Source organism: Miscanthus floridulus, chromosome 7 (genome assembly GCF_019320115.1).
Source record: "Miscanthus floridulus cultivar M001 chromosome 7, ASM1932011v1, whole genome shotgun sequence".
Taxonomy (NCBI): domain Eukaryota; kingdom Viridiplantae; phylum Streptophyta; class Magnoliopsida; order Poales; family Poaceae; genus Miscanthus; species Miscanthus floridulus.
The window spans coordinates 2,287,011-2,300,489 of NC_089586.1; the positions used below are offsets into that span (position 1 = coordinate 2,287,011).

The 13,479-nt window shown below is 44.3% G+C and overlaps 2 protein-coding genes across 5 annotated transcripts; one reads left to right on the top strand and one right to left on the bottom strand.

Annotated features, from left to right (window-relative positions):
* Positions 1–3,056: 3,056 nt before the first annotated feature.
* On the bottom strand, positions 3,057–12,905 carry LOC136462352 (uncharacterized). 2 transcript variants are annotated; one of them, XM_066461462.1, is made up of 5 exons: positions 12,724–12,905; positions 12,474–12,647; positions 4,187–5,384; positions 3,615–4,084; positions 3,057–3,508 (listed from the first exon to the last, which is right to left on the bottom strand). In XM_066461462.1, exons 1-5 carry the CDS (start codon positions 12,736–12,738, stop codon positions 3,482–3,484), a joined length of 1,884 nt encoding a protein of 627 aa, XP_066317559.1. In that variant the 5' UTR covers positions 12,739–12,905; the 3' UTR covers positions 3,057–3,481. The 2 variants fall into 2 exon arrangements, with proteins under 2 accessions (XP_066317559.1, XP_066317560.1); XM_066461463.1 differs by lacking the exons at positions 12,474–12,647; positions 12,724–12,905 and adding an exon at positions 11,039–12,434.
* LOC136462351 (probable chromo domain-containing protein LHP1) lies at positions 5,968–8,768 on the top strand. Of its 3 annotated transcripts, XM_066461461.1 has the most exons (5): positions 5,968–6,584; positions 6,690–6,928; positions 8,122–8,161; positions 8,255–8,287; positions 8,433–8,768. In XM_066461461.1, exons 2-5 carry the CDS (start codon positions 6,716–6,718, stop codon positions 8,444–8,446), a joined length of 300 nt encoding a protein of 99 aa, XP_066317558.1. In that variant the 5' UTR covers positions 5,968–6,584; positions 6,690–6,715; the 3' UTR covers positions 8,447–8,768. The 3 variants fall into 3 exon arrangements, with proteins under 3 accessions (XP_066317558.1, XP_066317557.1, XP_066317556.1); XM_066461460.1 differs by lacking the exon at positions 8,255–8,287 and having other exon boundaries at positions 8,122–8,180; positions 8,433–8,766; XM_066461459.1 differs by having other exon boundaries at positions 8,255–8,763.
* Positions 12,906–13,479: the final 574 nt, after the last annotated feature.

Below are 13,479 nucleotides of genomic sequence, written 5' to 3' on the forward strand. Positions count from 1 at the left end.
ACATACAAGTGCAGATAGATGAAACACTTGAAACATGCATCTAAAATACTTGTAAAAACACATGAAAAACACTTGAAAACTATTGCAAATATACGCAACATCCAGATAAAACACTTGCAACATATGTGTGAAACATATGCAACATCCAGATAAACACACTTGTAACATACGTCTGAAAAACAGATGAAACATCGAGAATATAAGCTTGTAACATATGTGTACAACCATTGCAACATATGCAATATCCCGATCTACTTTTGTAATATTCGCATGAAACACTTGAAACATACATCTAAAACAACTGAAACACTTGCAATATAGGCTTGCAACATGTATGAAAACGCCTGAAACACTTGAAACATAGTGTCGCCGACGGCCACGGCCTACCTGTGTGGGGAACTAAGGGTAGTGCAAGCCTCCCCTTCCTGCTAACAACGCGAGGTGGATGGGGGCGCAGGCCTCCCCTGCCTCCCCTTTTGCGATGGGCGAGGTGGATGGGAGCACGACACTGTATGGTGGCACAACGCGGGTGTGGTGCCATCGAGGTGGAAAAGGCCGCGGTGGGTGGCCCCTACGATGGACAAGTTTGGAGAAGCCGTGCAGCGGCGATGGCCATGGGTAGCAGCCTAGAATTTATGTTCGTGCTTTGGAAGATGAAGGAGAAAGCTCTTGCATCCGTGCTCTGGAAGATGAAGGGGAAAGGAGAGTTGATAGGACGATATATGGGTCCCGCACAGGGTGATGATTTGAGTGGATAAAAATGGACGGGGTGGTGTGAGTTGGATGGGAGTACACGAGAATTAAGGTCCATGTGTCCCGATACTCTGGAAAAACTTCCGACGCTCGGATCAAAGCATTTTCGATATCTTTTTCTGCTAGCTACCTTAGAGTATCTCCGTGAGATTGAGAAAAAGCAATCTCCTTTCTTTAAAAACTACCGTATATAGAAATGAGTTGAAAAAATCAGCTCCACCAGATCCTTTCTCAATCCCTTTTCCCTACATTTTTCTCAATCCAGCAAAATCTCCCCTCGGTCCCTCGAATGGAGAGGATCTGTCATCTTTTTTCCTCAATCCCCTTTCCCCCCTCATCCTGTCACTGATGCATGGGTCCTTATCCATGGGCTGTTTGGGGTTGGTGGGGGGGGGGGGGGGGGGGGGGGGGGGGGGGGGAGGGAGCGATAGGATGAGGTGGGGACTTAAGAACAAAGGCAAAGGAGCACGCTTGGAGGTGATAGCAGTAGGCGTAAGGGCATCACCTCCTCCTTCAATCCTTTCTTTCTTTACTCCATTTTTTTCTCTAAAAAAATTCCAACTTTTTTTACTATAAAGATACATGATATTTTTTTTAAAAAAAAATGTTGGTAAACTTTTTTTAGAAATATTTTAAAAATTTGTGCAAAAAAATGGCAAACCTCTCTGCAAAAGAAGTTAGGGCCTTAGGGAACTGTGTTCCCAGGAGGCATGGTTGGGAGGAAAATTAGGAAGTTCTAGAAAGAAAAAAAAAAGTGTCTATAAATTTTTTGAGTGAAGGTACAGTGTATCTTTAGGGGCATTTAAGTCCCCTTGTAACCTCGTACTCGTTAGCGGGGACTCTTATGAGTGCTACAAGTGAACTCATAAAAACCTTAGTATATTGCTATCCGTTCATTGACATGACCTAAATCGGGCAGTGGTGGAGCGTGGGGACTAAATAAACGGGGGCCAAGTTGTTCAATGAGATCATAGGTGAAATGCATCATGTTGCGCACCAATTATTAAGTGCAAATTATGAAGCATAGCAAATTGCATTTTCTCTTTATTTTCCATCAGCTGAACCTGTTTTAACATCGAATGCCAGGAATTTTTCTATAGAGTATAGAAGCTACCTAGAGTAACAAAGAGAGAATATAACACTATTAACAGAGGCAAGGAAGGCCGTGACCTAGTTTGGCCTCCATGAGGCTAAATGAAAATCTGGTATTCTATTAGCCATATTCTGATGAAGTTTCTTGCAAATGAGAAAACATTAGGGCTCTAATGATTCCAATCCTAGATTCATTTCTTGATATTAAAACACTATGTTACCACCTCATACTTTTTGTGGAAAATTTGGGAAAGGTTTGTACAATGCATGGATCATGGATTTTTGCTTCAATGTTAAGTGGAAGGCATTCAGAAACTAGCACTCCCTCCGTCCATAAAAGAATGCAATTGTAGGATCCGTACCAGCCAAACTAGTTTAACTTTGACAAAGTTTATAGTAAATAATATTAACATTTGTCTTCAAATGAAATTTTATTATAAAAAGTCATGACACAGAGAATGATTACGTTGTTGCAGAACCTTAACCCACAATATATTTTTTCATGCCAATGTCCAATTACCAGGGCTAAAACTGTCTACTTTCATGTTGGAATGGTTGCGTTGTAATGGCCTTAGACCGTGTTCACTATAATCTTAAATTTTTTCACAACAGGCTACTATTTGGTTTATTGCTTCGTATAGCTTTGAGCCCCTCCGCTTTACAAGCCTCAAGCCTTTTGTCTCAATACTAGGACGATGAGGTACAGCTGCCTCTATGGAACTGAGAAGAGCAGGTACATCTGCCCCTATGGAACTGAGAACTTGACGATCTTGATCTCTGTCCGTTGAGATCAAGTTGTAAGTAAACACAGTAATAGAAGTGCTAAAAAAGGCTTTCGTTTTTTTCTCAACACTTATCCATCTGGAACTGGAACCTGCCTTGAATGAAACATTTGATTCACTTGAACAAATGGATCCAATGAGCTCAAGTTACTCTTGCTAAGCCGCAAGGCCCAAACTGCCAAAGGTGATACTCCATGCGAATGGGTACTTTCCACTGTAGCTGTTGTGGGTAGAATTATCCCAGTAGTTCCGTTTCACAAAGAAACAGTGTATGTTCTTGCTTACACCGCCTCTAGTAATATAGGGCATGGAGTAGCGTACAGAGCCACCCAAGCAGGATACAAGTATCAGATAGAATCCTATAATACATTAACAGTAATGAAATGATGTTGGCAACAAAGACAAACTACAAAGGATATACAGCGAGAATGGAGTCCAAAAAACAGAAAAACTTAAGGGGGAAAGGAGATTAAGTGATAGAGAATGATTTAAAATTTAAATACATCTGTGCAGGGAGCAATTCTTTCCCTTTTGAATTCTAATGACTCGATAAATAACACAACTACACAACGATAACTAAAAACTTGTCACCTACTTAAAACACTAACTTCAATGTCATCATCAACTAAATAACAGCTGAACTTACTGCTTAATCTATACACTCTGCTACAGTAACAACCCTCGAGTTGAGCTGCTTCATTAATACCTCTGCTGTCGTCACCGGAACTCTCCTACGCATCCAGGGAAGAAATCAAATGGATTTGGAATATTACAAAATTTCACTGATCAGGAGTCTCCTAAATATTAGGTCACCAAACCAGTCCTTTCTTCCGCTTTATGTATCAAAACTCTAATCACATATGCTCTGACAACAAAATGAGCTGCAAAACAATAGAAATGGTTAATACTGATATGTGACTGCATGATAGATGTTCACTATTAAGTGCGTACATAGCACTAATGTAAAGAAATGGCAAAATCGCATACCTGTTCGGCAACCTGAACTAGTTGACTGTCACCTTGTGGAGAATCTATCAAATGATCCTGCTCCACATGATCTGGATGAAGCTTTTGCTTGTTAGTTGGACTACACAGGTCACTGCTCTCCTCAGGGACAGCACGCTGAGGGGTGCTGTCAATAGACATACCCTTGCGCTTTCTGCGATTGAATGTGTATTTGATATGTCTGGCACCTTCAGCTTGCATGGAAGCTCCAGAAGATGCCTTTGTATGTTCTTTTTTGTTCAGGGAGCTGCCAAATGAAATATCATGTTTCTCTAAAGCTTGCACGGGAAGTCCAGAAGACGCCTTCAAATTTTCTTTATCTACGGAGCTAAGAGTCGAAGCATCAGCCTTAGGTGAAGCCAAACTGCACCTTCCATCCTCATTAACTTCTTTCAAGCTTGCAGTATTATTGTTTGGTGTTATCAGCTCCTGCTGGTCCACCACCAAGTTACCTGCATCATGTTAAGAATGTTTTGATTCAAACCACATTAAAAATTGACCAATTTTACATGAAAGGATAGAATATGCAAACAAAAAAAGCTTTCTGGACGTACCATAATCTGTAGTTTCACTTTTGGTCGACTGAAGGAACACTGAAGAGGTGATTTCAGGATCAAATTGACCATTACCAGCATCAGTCTGATGCATCAAGTTTCCAGTAGCACATTTCAAGAAAGGGCCGCTGTTTCTGGTGGGGGTATCAGAGCGATTCTCAGTCATCTCAGAGACCAATTGATTACCAGACATCCTTTTCTCACTGGTCCTAAGCTGGGTGTTAGCTGGCTCAGGAACACTTTTGGTTTCAGAAAAATCATCTTCCAAAACCCTGACAGTCTTTGTTCTTTTTCTTCTTTTCATTTGCACGCTGTTGACTGCAAGTACATCAATCAGTTCCGGGAAAGCAGTACAGCGGCTTAACTCAGCATCCCTCCTATTCATTTTCAAGTCTTCCTTCAGGTCAGTAAAGGCCTCCCCATCATGTTCAGCAGACATCTTTGGAGGTGAAAGATCCTCTTCAAGTGCCTGAAGTAGAAGCAAGCAGCCATTTCCATCAGATTCAGATCTATCAGAGAACTTATATTCCGCTTCCCCGTGCTCACTGGAATTATCATGCTTATAACTAGGCCTGCTTCTTCTGCCCCTCTTGCGCTTGAACTTACCCAGAAATTTCGTTTGAAGTATCTGTTCCATGATGGACCTTGTGTGGCATGGGTTTTTAGCAGCATTGTTCTTTCTGGCCTTTGAGCGGCTATTTAATGCAGTGGCCTGCTTCTGATTTTGCTTCAGGAATGCATCTGTACTTTGAGTCTGCTGTTTAAGTGCATGAATACGCTGTGTACACCCATTATGATAGAACTTTGGTTTCTTATTTCTTTCCATCAATGATGGCAGATCAGGGCTGCGACGATCCATGACCTCCAAGTTTTCCACTGCTTCATTCTCCTTCTCGGTTATCGGAACAAGGCAAGTGTCATCACTGTTGTCTGCAGCCTTTTTATTCTTCAAAGATACTCCTTGTTGATGCATCTTAGAACGAGGGCTGGTGTTTTTATTAGAATAAACATTATTGGATATGGGAAGGCTATTTATTCTTTCATCAGCTAAAGTTTTCCTTGTCAGATCTAATTCAGTATTTGCCCTCTGCAGCTCAACCTTAAGCGAGGCCATAGCATTTTGTGAACCATGCAATTGCTCTTCCAGTTCCTTGATCTTCTTAACATGCACCGAAGCTTCCAGTTCTTTCTCTTTTATCTGCAGAAGACACACTAACAAGTTTCAGGAACACATTCATTACAAACAAGACAACATATAGATGAAGTTCAAAAGTAAATAACTAGACAGCTGCTGTTACACATATGAGCAATTTTTTAAAAGAAAAATAAATCAGAACAAAAAGTGAATCGCATTGACTGACCACTGGCTCAATTCATTCCATACAATCTGTTGGTGTCATAAAAAAAGAAACAAAAAACTCAAACATGGAGCCCTTGCATAACTGGCTGACCCAACTCTAGGGCAATGGAGTAGGGAAGCCAGTCATCCTACTCAAGGCCCCACACTAGGAGGGGATAAATCCCATGAATCCTTATCGAACATTTAAGGGAAAAATATTGGGAGAATGGTGTTCTTACCCCTGTCCAATAAGCTAATTGTGATTTTGCCCTTACTTTTTCAACTTTGTGTTTTTACCCTTGTTATTTTGAACTGAATGGTCCGTTTGCCCCTGCTTTTAACGCCCGTCAGATAGACATGGATTAAACGAATTAAAAAAATTCTAAATCAGAAAAACAAAAGCCAAATGACCATAGTGCCCCTTATCCTTATCTCATCATCCCAAACGCATAGGGCGTCGTCGCTCACATCGGCTTGGGCGCGGCTTTTCCAGCGGCGGCGGCTGCAGAAGCACCAAGGGGAGGGGAGGCCACGACTCCAGGTTCGGGCGCAGGGAGGGGATGCTTCCAGGGCGCGGGGCTGCCTCCCAGTCGCGGCTCCAAGGTGCGGGCGCGGCCTTCCTCTAGGCGCGGGGAGGCCGCGGCGGCCGCCCGCGGGTCGGCGTGCGCGCGCCCTGCCGCGGCTCACCGGCGGCGTCCGCCTGCAGGTCCCGGCATCCGCCCGCAGGTCCCGACGGCGCCCGGCCGCGGGTCGTCTTCTTCCTCTGGGGGCCCGGCTTCGTGGCTGCAGGGGCGGGCGGAGCGGCATCAGTGCGGGCGGAGCGGGCGGCTCCGGTGCCTAGACGCGGCTCCCGACGGCGCCTGGCAGCGGGTCTCCGCGCCGCTCGCTCCTCACCTGTCGCCGTCGACGTCGCCGGCGCCCTCTCCCGGTCCCGGCCTCCCATCGCGTCACCGCAGGGTGTAGGCGCGCAGGCGCGCAGCCGCACACGCTAGCCCGCGCCGCCCAGCCGCTCACCCGTGCCGTCGCGCCCTCCCGGACACCCGGTCCCGGCCCTCCAAGGTAACGGGACTCATTAGTCACTCCTCAGTCCTCACTGCCCCTCTCAAGATCTTCCCTGTGCATTAATCTGGTCTGAACTTTTCTCTTGTTTTGTCACCATGGCAGATTCAGATTGGTGTTTTGCTGGCACCATGTCCAGTCCGTGGAGCCCTATGAGTATGGAGGAAGACGAAGAGATCCAAGAGCTTGATGCCGAGGAGCAGCAGGTTGGTGAGCAGCCGCAGCAGGGTGATGGGCAGCGGCAGGAATCGACAGCTGAAGCAAGGGCACAACAAACCGGAAAGAAACGTGCAAGATCAGCGGCCAATTCATCTACTAATCCCTCAAATTCTCGTAAATCTGAGGTATGGAAAGGTTTCAAGTTCACCAGAAGGTGAACCTGAGTGTTTACCTTGCAAGAAAAAGTTAGTTGCTGACAGTAAGAATGGAACCTCATCTATGTCGAGGCATGTTAAAAAATAACTTCCAACTACTGTCTGAGAAAAATGATGATGGGTCTGGTCGTTACACTATAAAAAGGGGTACCATGGCTATGTGTTTGAAAACGAAAGAAAAGAAGTAATTGAAGAAGCTATCACTAATAGTCCTGGCAGAGTTAGTTTCACCTCAGATAATTGGAAATAAGATTGTCAAAAGTACAATTATATTTGCATTACTGCTCATTATATTGATGCTAAATGGAAATTGCATAAGAGGACCATTGGTTCAATAAATTGCATCCACCACTTGATATGGTTTCTATTGCTGATGAAGTGCACATGTGCTTTTGTAATGGAAAGTTGACAGTAAAATTATTTGCATGACTCTAGATAATGCATCATATAATGATAGAATGACTGCTACCCTTCAAGCTCACTTGCTTTCTAAAGGTGCTCTTCTTACCTAGCCTTTTCTGGTTTAACTATATCTGGAAGCAAGCAAGATTGGCTCTACTCCACAATCTTTCAGTTCCTTTCCACTAGCTAGGTAGGTCAAGGCTAAAAAACAAACATGCCCTGAACTGATAACCATTTATCGCTTTTTCCAAAGCATAAGCCTATTTGGTAGGATCTGAAGTTTATTATCTTGTCAGTAGATGTGGTCATGAGAATTTTAGTTGGTGGTGGAATGGCTTTAACATAGGGAAGAGGAAGATAAGCCTATTTGGTGGAATGGTTTGAGTTTGAAGCTGAACCCTGCAACCTTGTTATGCTGGCATCCAAGTGATGCCGTAATCAAGAAATTGCACATCTTTTTAGCATTTTATTAGCCCTTGTTATACTGTAGAAGACATGAGATTCTGTGATTTTGGCTGACAGCTGGGGCTGAAAAAAATGCATTTTGTAAGCTGAAAAGCTCGATTTAAATATTGCTCTGATTGTGCTCGTTTATCTCTTAATACTAAAATTAGTCAATGTGGAACATATGCCAACCACACTTAGGTTAGGTTTGGCTCAACTTTTCAATTTGGAAGTTGCATCTAGATTAAATTTAGATTTCGAACAAATCTTGCTAACTTGACATCCGACCTGCATTAATACTGTAATTTGTGGTGCAGGCAAAGATAAAGGTTGAGGAAAGTGCACCAGGAGTGGTTGAGGAAAGTGCATTAATACTGTAATTAGCTGATAACTTCATTTATATTGTTATAAATGGACATAGGACTAACATTCTTCTCCTTTGTAGTTTACAGGACTGTAAACAAAGCCTTGCATCCTGCCAATGTACTTATTTCCATTTTCTAATTTTAGTTGAGCGAATTCTGAGGGTTAAGTTTATTTCTGGAGTGTTTGAGCATCCATTTTCAGACCAATCTCTACTGGACATAGTTGGCTGTAAGGTAACATGCGCCCGGGTGTGTGGCTGCAGGGGCACGCGCGTAGAGGGGCCGCCCGCGTTGGGGGCGCGCCGTGAGGGCCAAGGCCGGGGCGGCCGAGGCGCGGCCGTCGTCGCCGCCGGACACCGTGACCTACAGCGGGACGTGGATGTCGGCGCCGACTTCAGGAGGTTTCACCAGGAGAAGGCGGCAGCGTCCAGGGCTATGCCGACGCTGGACACACGGAAACACGGCCGAGTCTAGTCCACTGTCTACATATGAATCGATCTCTGTGGCATCTTATGTAATCTCCCATCCCAGCATTATGAACCTTTTGGTCCCAAAATTTTGAATATTTATCAATATTAAATCTGAGTTCAAATAATTGCAAGTTGTGCCAAATATGTTTGACCAAATTTAATCAATTGTCAGCATACAATAAAAAGTCTAATTCCAAATCAGGGTAAAATCATAATTAGGCATAACAAACAGCGGCAAAATCGCATGGGCATTCATGTCCTTTTGTACAAAGTTTAACACCGTTAGGGGTGGATGACGGAGCAGGGGCAAACTGGTGCTTCGTGAATGGCACAGTAGGGGTAAATTCACAAAGTCAAAAAAATAGGGGCAAAATCACAATTTCGATACAAAACAAGGGTACAAACGCAAGAGCCCCAAAAATATTAGTGAATAATTATACCATGACACGATTGGAACATGTAACATACACACAGCCAAAAAAATTAATCACTATTTTCTCGAAAATCATATGATATGCAACACAGGAACTGGCCTAACTCGGTGTACCCACGTCCGAGTCCTCTTTGACTTGAATTTATTTCTTCTTATTTACAATGCCACTTAGTCCCTCCTAGGTTGGTTGAGTTTTCCTTATACATGCGACAAAATAGGCTGTGTTGAGGAGTTTGTAGATAGAGGCTTTTACTATCGTATTCCAAAAAACAAAAGAGCACTGACCACAGGGAGACACGTACCCCTGGTGCTGCTCCTAAGGTAGGGCGATACCGAAGGTATACACTAGTAAGAACTAAGAAATCTCAGGGAGGTACCCAAATTTGGATGTGCCCGGGTTGAGTGGTTTGAGCCTGGATGGATGGTGGATGGCTATTTAGCGCAGTCTACCAAGTGATCTATCGCTAGCTTCTTCTATTCGTATTCTGAAAAAAAATTGTAGTAAACGACCTTTTGTACTTCATTCTAGACTTGTAAATTGTCTGGGTAGCTCCTTGTACAAGTCTACAAGATGATAGCACTAAACCAGCCATGGATAACGGATTTGAAGATTAGATTGGTTGAAAGCTACAGTTGCAGAGCTGTTCTCTTTTTGACAATCAAATATGCATTAGCATATTATATAATTAAAAAATACGCTTCTTAATTGATCATCCATGCTTTGAGCAGATCCAGCTATTCCTTTTCCACCTCATTTCAAAGAAAAACCGGCCAGATCATAATATTACCATATGACATGGGGAAAAAATTAACAAATTTAGCATAGGTAAGCACCATAGAAGGAGGCTAAATCAAAACATGGCACCAATGACACATCATATTATTTCTACAACGTCCTTAGAAAATAGTAGGTGGATATGAGTAATGACTTTACATTGCAAAAGACCTTATATATAAAAAAAATGGCATACCCAGTGCAGAGAGCTCCCGATCTGTGCGGGGTCTGGGGAAGGGTGTCAGTGGCAAGCCTTACCCTCGCATGTGCAATGCGAGGAGACCGCGACTCGAACCCGGGACCTTCCGGTCACAGGCGGTAAGACTCTACCGCTTGCACCAGGCCCGCCCTTCGCAAAAGACCTTATATATCAAATCTCAAAATTACTAATAACTCTAGTTCAGAACATAACATACAATGAATCTGTGACTGGGACAACTAGTTCACTACAGTAACCCAATGTGTAGAGGCATCACTATCTGGATTGTAACAATCCATATGACAATTTGGCCATTACACAATGTGAATGTATTGTTTCCATGAACCTTCACAATCAAAACTGCACCAAGTCTCTGAAGGTAGCATGAAACAGTAGTGGACCCTTTCTGTAGTGGACCTGGCCATAACATTTGACAATTCCAATACTATGCATTACATGGAAATGAAGTCGACACTGAAGTTCCAAAAAATAGTCTGCTAAAATATCAAGAATCACTCTAAAATGGTCAGAGAAATATGAAATGATCATAACGATTGGTGTAAATTTAACAATAAGACCAGGGGGAACTACTGCACTGTACAATCTGCCAGAAACCAAAAACAATAGTGTGGCATGGAAATCAACCCAAAAGATAATATATTCAAGCAGCAATTTTCTACAGGACAGTTGCCCCTATGCCCCAACTCTAGGTTCCAATCAAGGAGACACCAAAGGTTGCAATTATATTTTATTTGATTCAGCATTACCCTCAAACAAGCATAAACCCATTTTTTTACCAGCAGTATTGCCAAAATCACCAGTACTGGCTAGATGTGCTATATAAGGCATACAGCATTAGACAGAAATAGCACATTCCTAACACAGGGAAAAACATCCAAACAGGTGGAAAGAAAAAAAAAGTGTATTGTCAACACAAATGCAACAAATCAGTGAAAACACGGTAGCAAGGGCACATAAAAAAAAGGACGTACCCAGTGCAGAGAGCTCCCGCTTTGTGCGGGGTCTGGGGAAGGGTGTCAGTGGCAAGCCTTACCCTCGCCTGTGCAATGCGAGGAGACCGCGACTTGAACCCGGGAGCTTCCGGTCACAGGCGGTAAGACTCTACCGCTTGCACCAGGCCCGCCCTTCCAAGGGCACATCAAAAGCCTATAATAATTAAAAACCAGTGCGTCCCAATCAGTTTAATGGTTTCAGGCTTCCAGCAACCACAGCAGCAGTGCAGCACCCTCCTCTGCGTTATCAGAATAAAAGAATAATCTGAATACCCCTTCAGATGCTTGAGGACTCCAACAACATCAACAGATTGTGCAGCATGCCCCTGCAAACTTAGAAGCACTCAAGCACAGATGCTAACACTGTAAGACAACGCACATACAGCTGGGCATTTTACACATGTTAGTATGTTAGACCCTGAATACTGGTCTACTGCACAGCCATAGTCGTGGCAAATCTGTAGAGCTACTGCGTGAAGAGTAACTAACAATCCCAAAGCATGATATCTTGTTTTTTTTCAAACATATTCTGTGATTCCAAGTCTAATAACCATTCTCCCAGCCACGCACAAAAGAATGTATTACTTATTCTGGATTCTATGAATCAACCGAGGGCGTAGATACAAAGCTATCTAAGTTCTAACAATACCACTGCAAAAACAACAATGCACGATTGCAAAATCCTGAGGACGAAATCTATCATTCGTATACTACGAGCTCTAAATCACATCGCAATAAGAAATTTGAACTGCACCACCAACATCCCGATAGCAGAACCAAGAAGCACAGAATCCAGAAGACGAAATCCCCATCCTACGAGCTCCAAACCCAGGTGTTACGAATGCCGAATTTGAACTGGACCACCAACACCCCGATAGCAGAAAACAGGAACACAAAATCGAGAGGACGAAATCCCTATCCTACAAACTCCACATCCCAGTCATCCGAATGCGAAATTTGAACTGGACCTTAACCACCATCATCCCTAAACACAGGAACCAGCACCACGAAACCAAGAAGACGAAATCCCTATCCTACGAGCTCCAAATCCCAGTCACCCGAATTCCAAATTTGAAATGGGCCTTCACCACCATCATCCCTAAAACAGAAACCAGGGCCACGAAACCGAGAAGACGAAATCCCTATCCAATGAGCTCCAAATTCCAGTCACCCGAATTCCAAATTTGAAATGGGCCTTCACCACCAACATCCGGCGAACAGAAACAAGAATTCCGAACTCCTCCCGATACAATCAATCCCAAAACCTCCCCTAAAACGCAGAGCCTCGCATCCTCCAATCCAAACTGCTCGCATCGTGCGCACACCAGCAAAATCCAAAAAAACACCGAAACGATTCACGAAGCACCCAACCAAAGCGAGCGGTTCGAGCGGAGAAAGGGAGGGAGAGGCATACCCTGGCTTCCATGATGGCCTTGAGCCGCAGGAGCGCGGCGACGCCGTTCTCCTTGGCGGCCTCGAGCCCGGCCGCGAGCGCCGCCGCTCGCCGCTCCGCCGCCAGCACCCGCGCCGCCGACTCCTGCGCCATGTTGAGCATGATCCCGGCGTACGCCTTCTTCATCGCCTCCACCTGCACGAGAAAACCCCCGATCAGCTCGAACAGGGTCCGGCCGCGGCGGCGGCGGCTACAGGGAGAGGAATTTCACCTGGGAGTCCGCCATTTTGGAGCGGGAAAGAGATTGGGGGAGGACAGGAGGGAAGAAGGGGGAGTTGGTTGTTGCTGGTGCTAGGGGGCTGTGGCAGTTGCAGTAGAGGTGTGGGAAAACGGAAAGGCGGAGAGGGAGGTGGGCGCGGCGCGGCAGCCGCTGCTGCGCTCGCCCGCCCTCGCCTTTTCACTGGCTGCTTGCGTCCGTTGGAGTGGAGGGGGCCTGTTTCCAATTTTTGGGGGCGGAAGCCCAACTACCCTAGTGTTCCAGTCAGGGTGGAGAGAACCTTGTGGTTTGCGGAAATTGCGCAAAGGGGAGGCGTGTCATGTGTGGAGCGGGCGCACATAGGAAATGTGCCGGTTTTGGCAGCCTGGTTTGGAGTCCTCGTAACTGAAACGATATGCATTTTGTGCAATTCTAGACCTATTTAGCGAGGCTTCTCGAGGGATTTCAGCTTTGATTTTTTTTTTGACAAAGTTCTACTAAATAGGCCTCGTTCGGTTTGGTGAAACTTAGCTAAAAAACACTATTCTAATTGAATTATTACGAGAAAAAATATTATTTTGGCTAAAAAAATAAATTAAATAGTGTGGATTATAAGGTAAGTCGAGCAGAGCATAACTTATAAAACAACTTTGCGAGAGAAGCTACACAGAGAAGAGCTGTTATTTTTTTATTAGATGGGTGTAATCGTGGTAGAAGCCATCTAAGCGTGGTTTCTTCAACTTCTTTGACTTCAGAGTTGAAATCGATTGG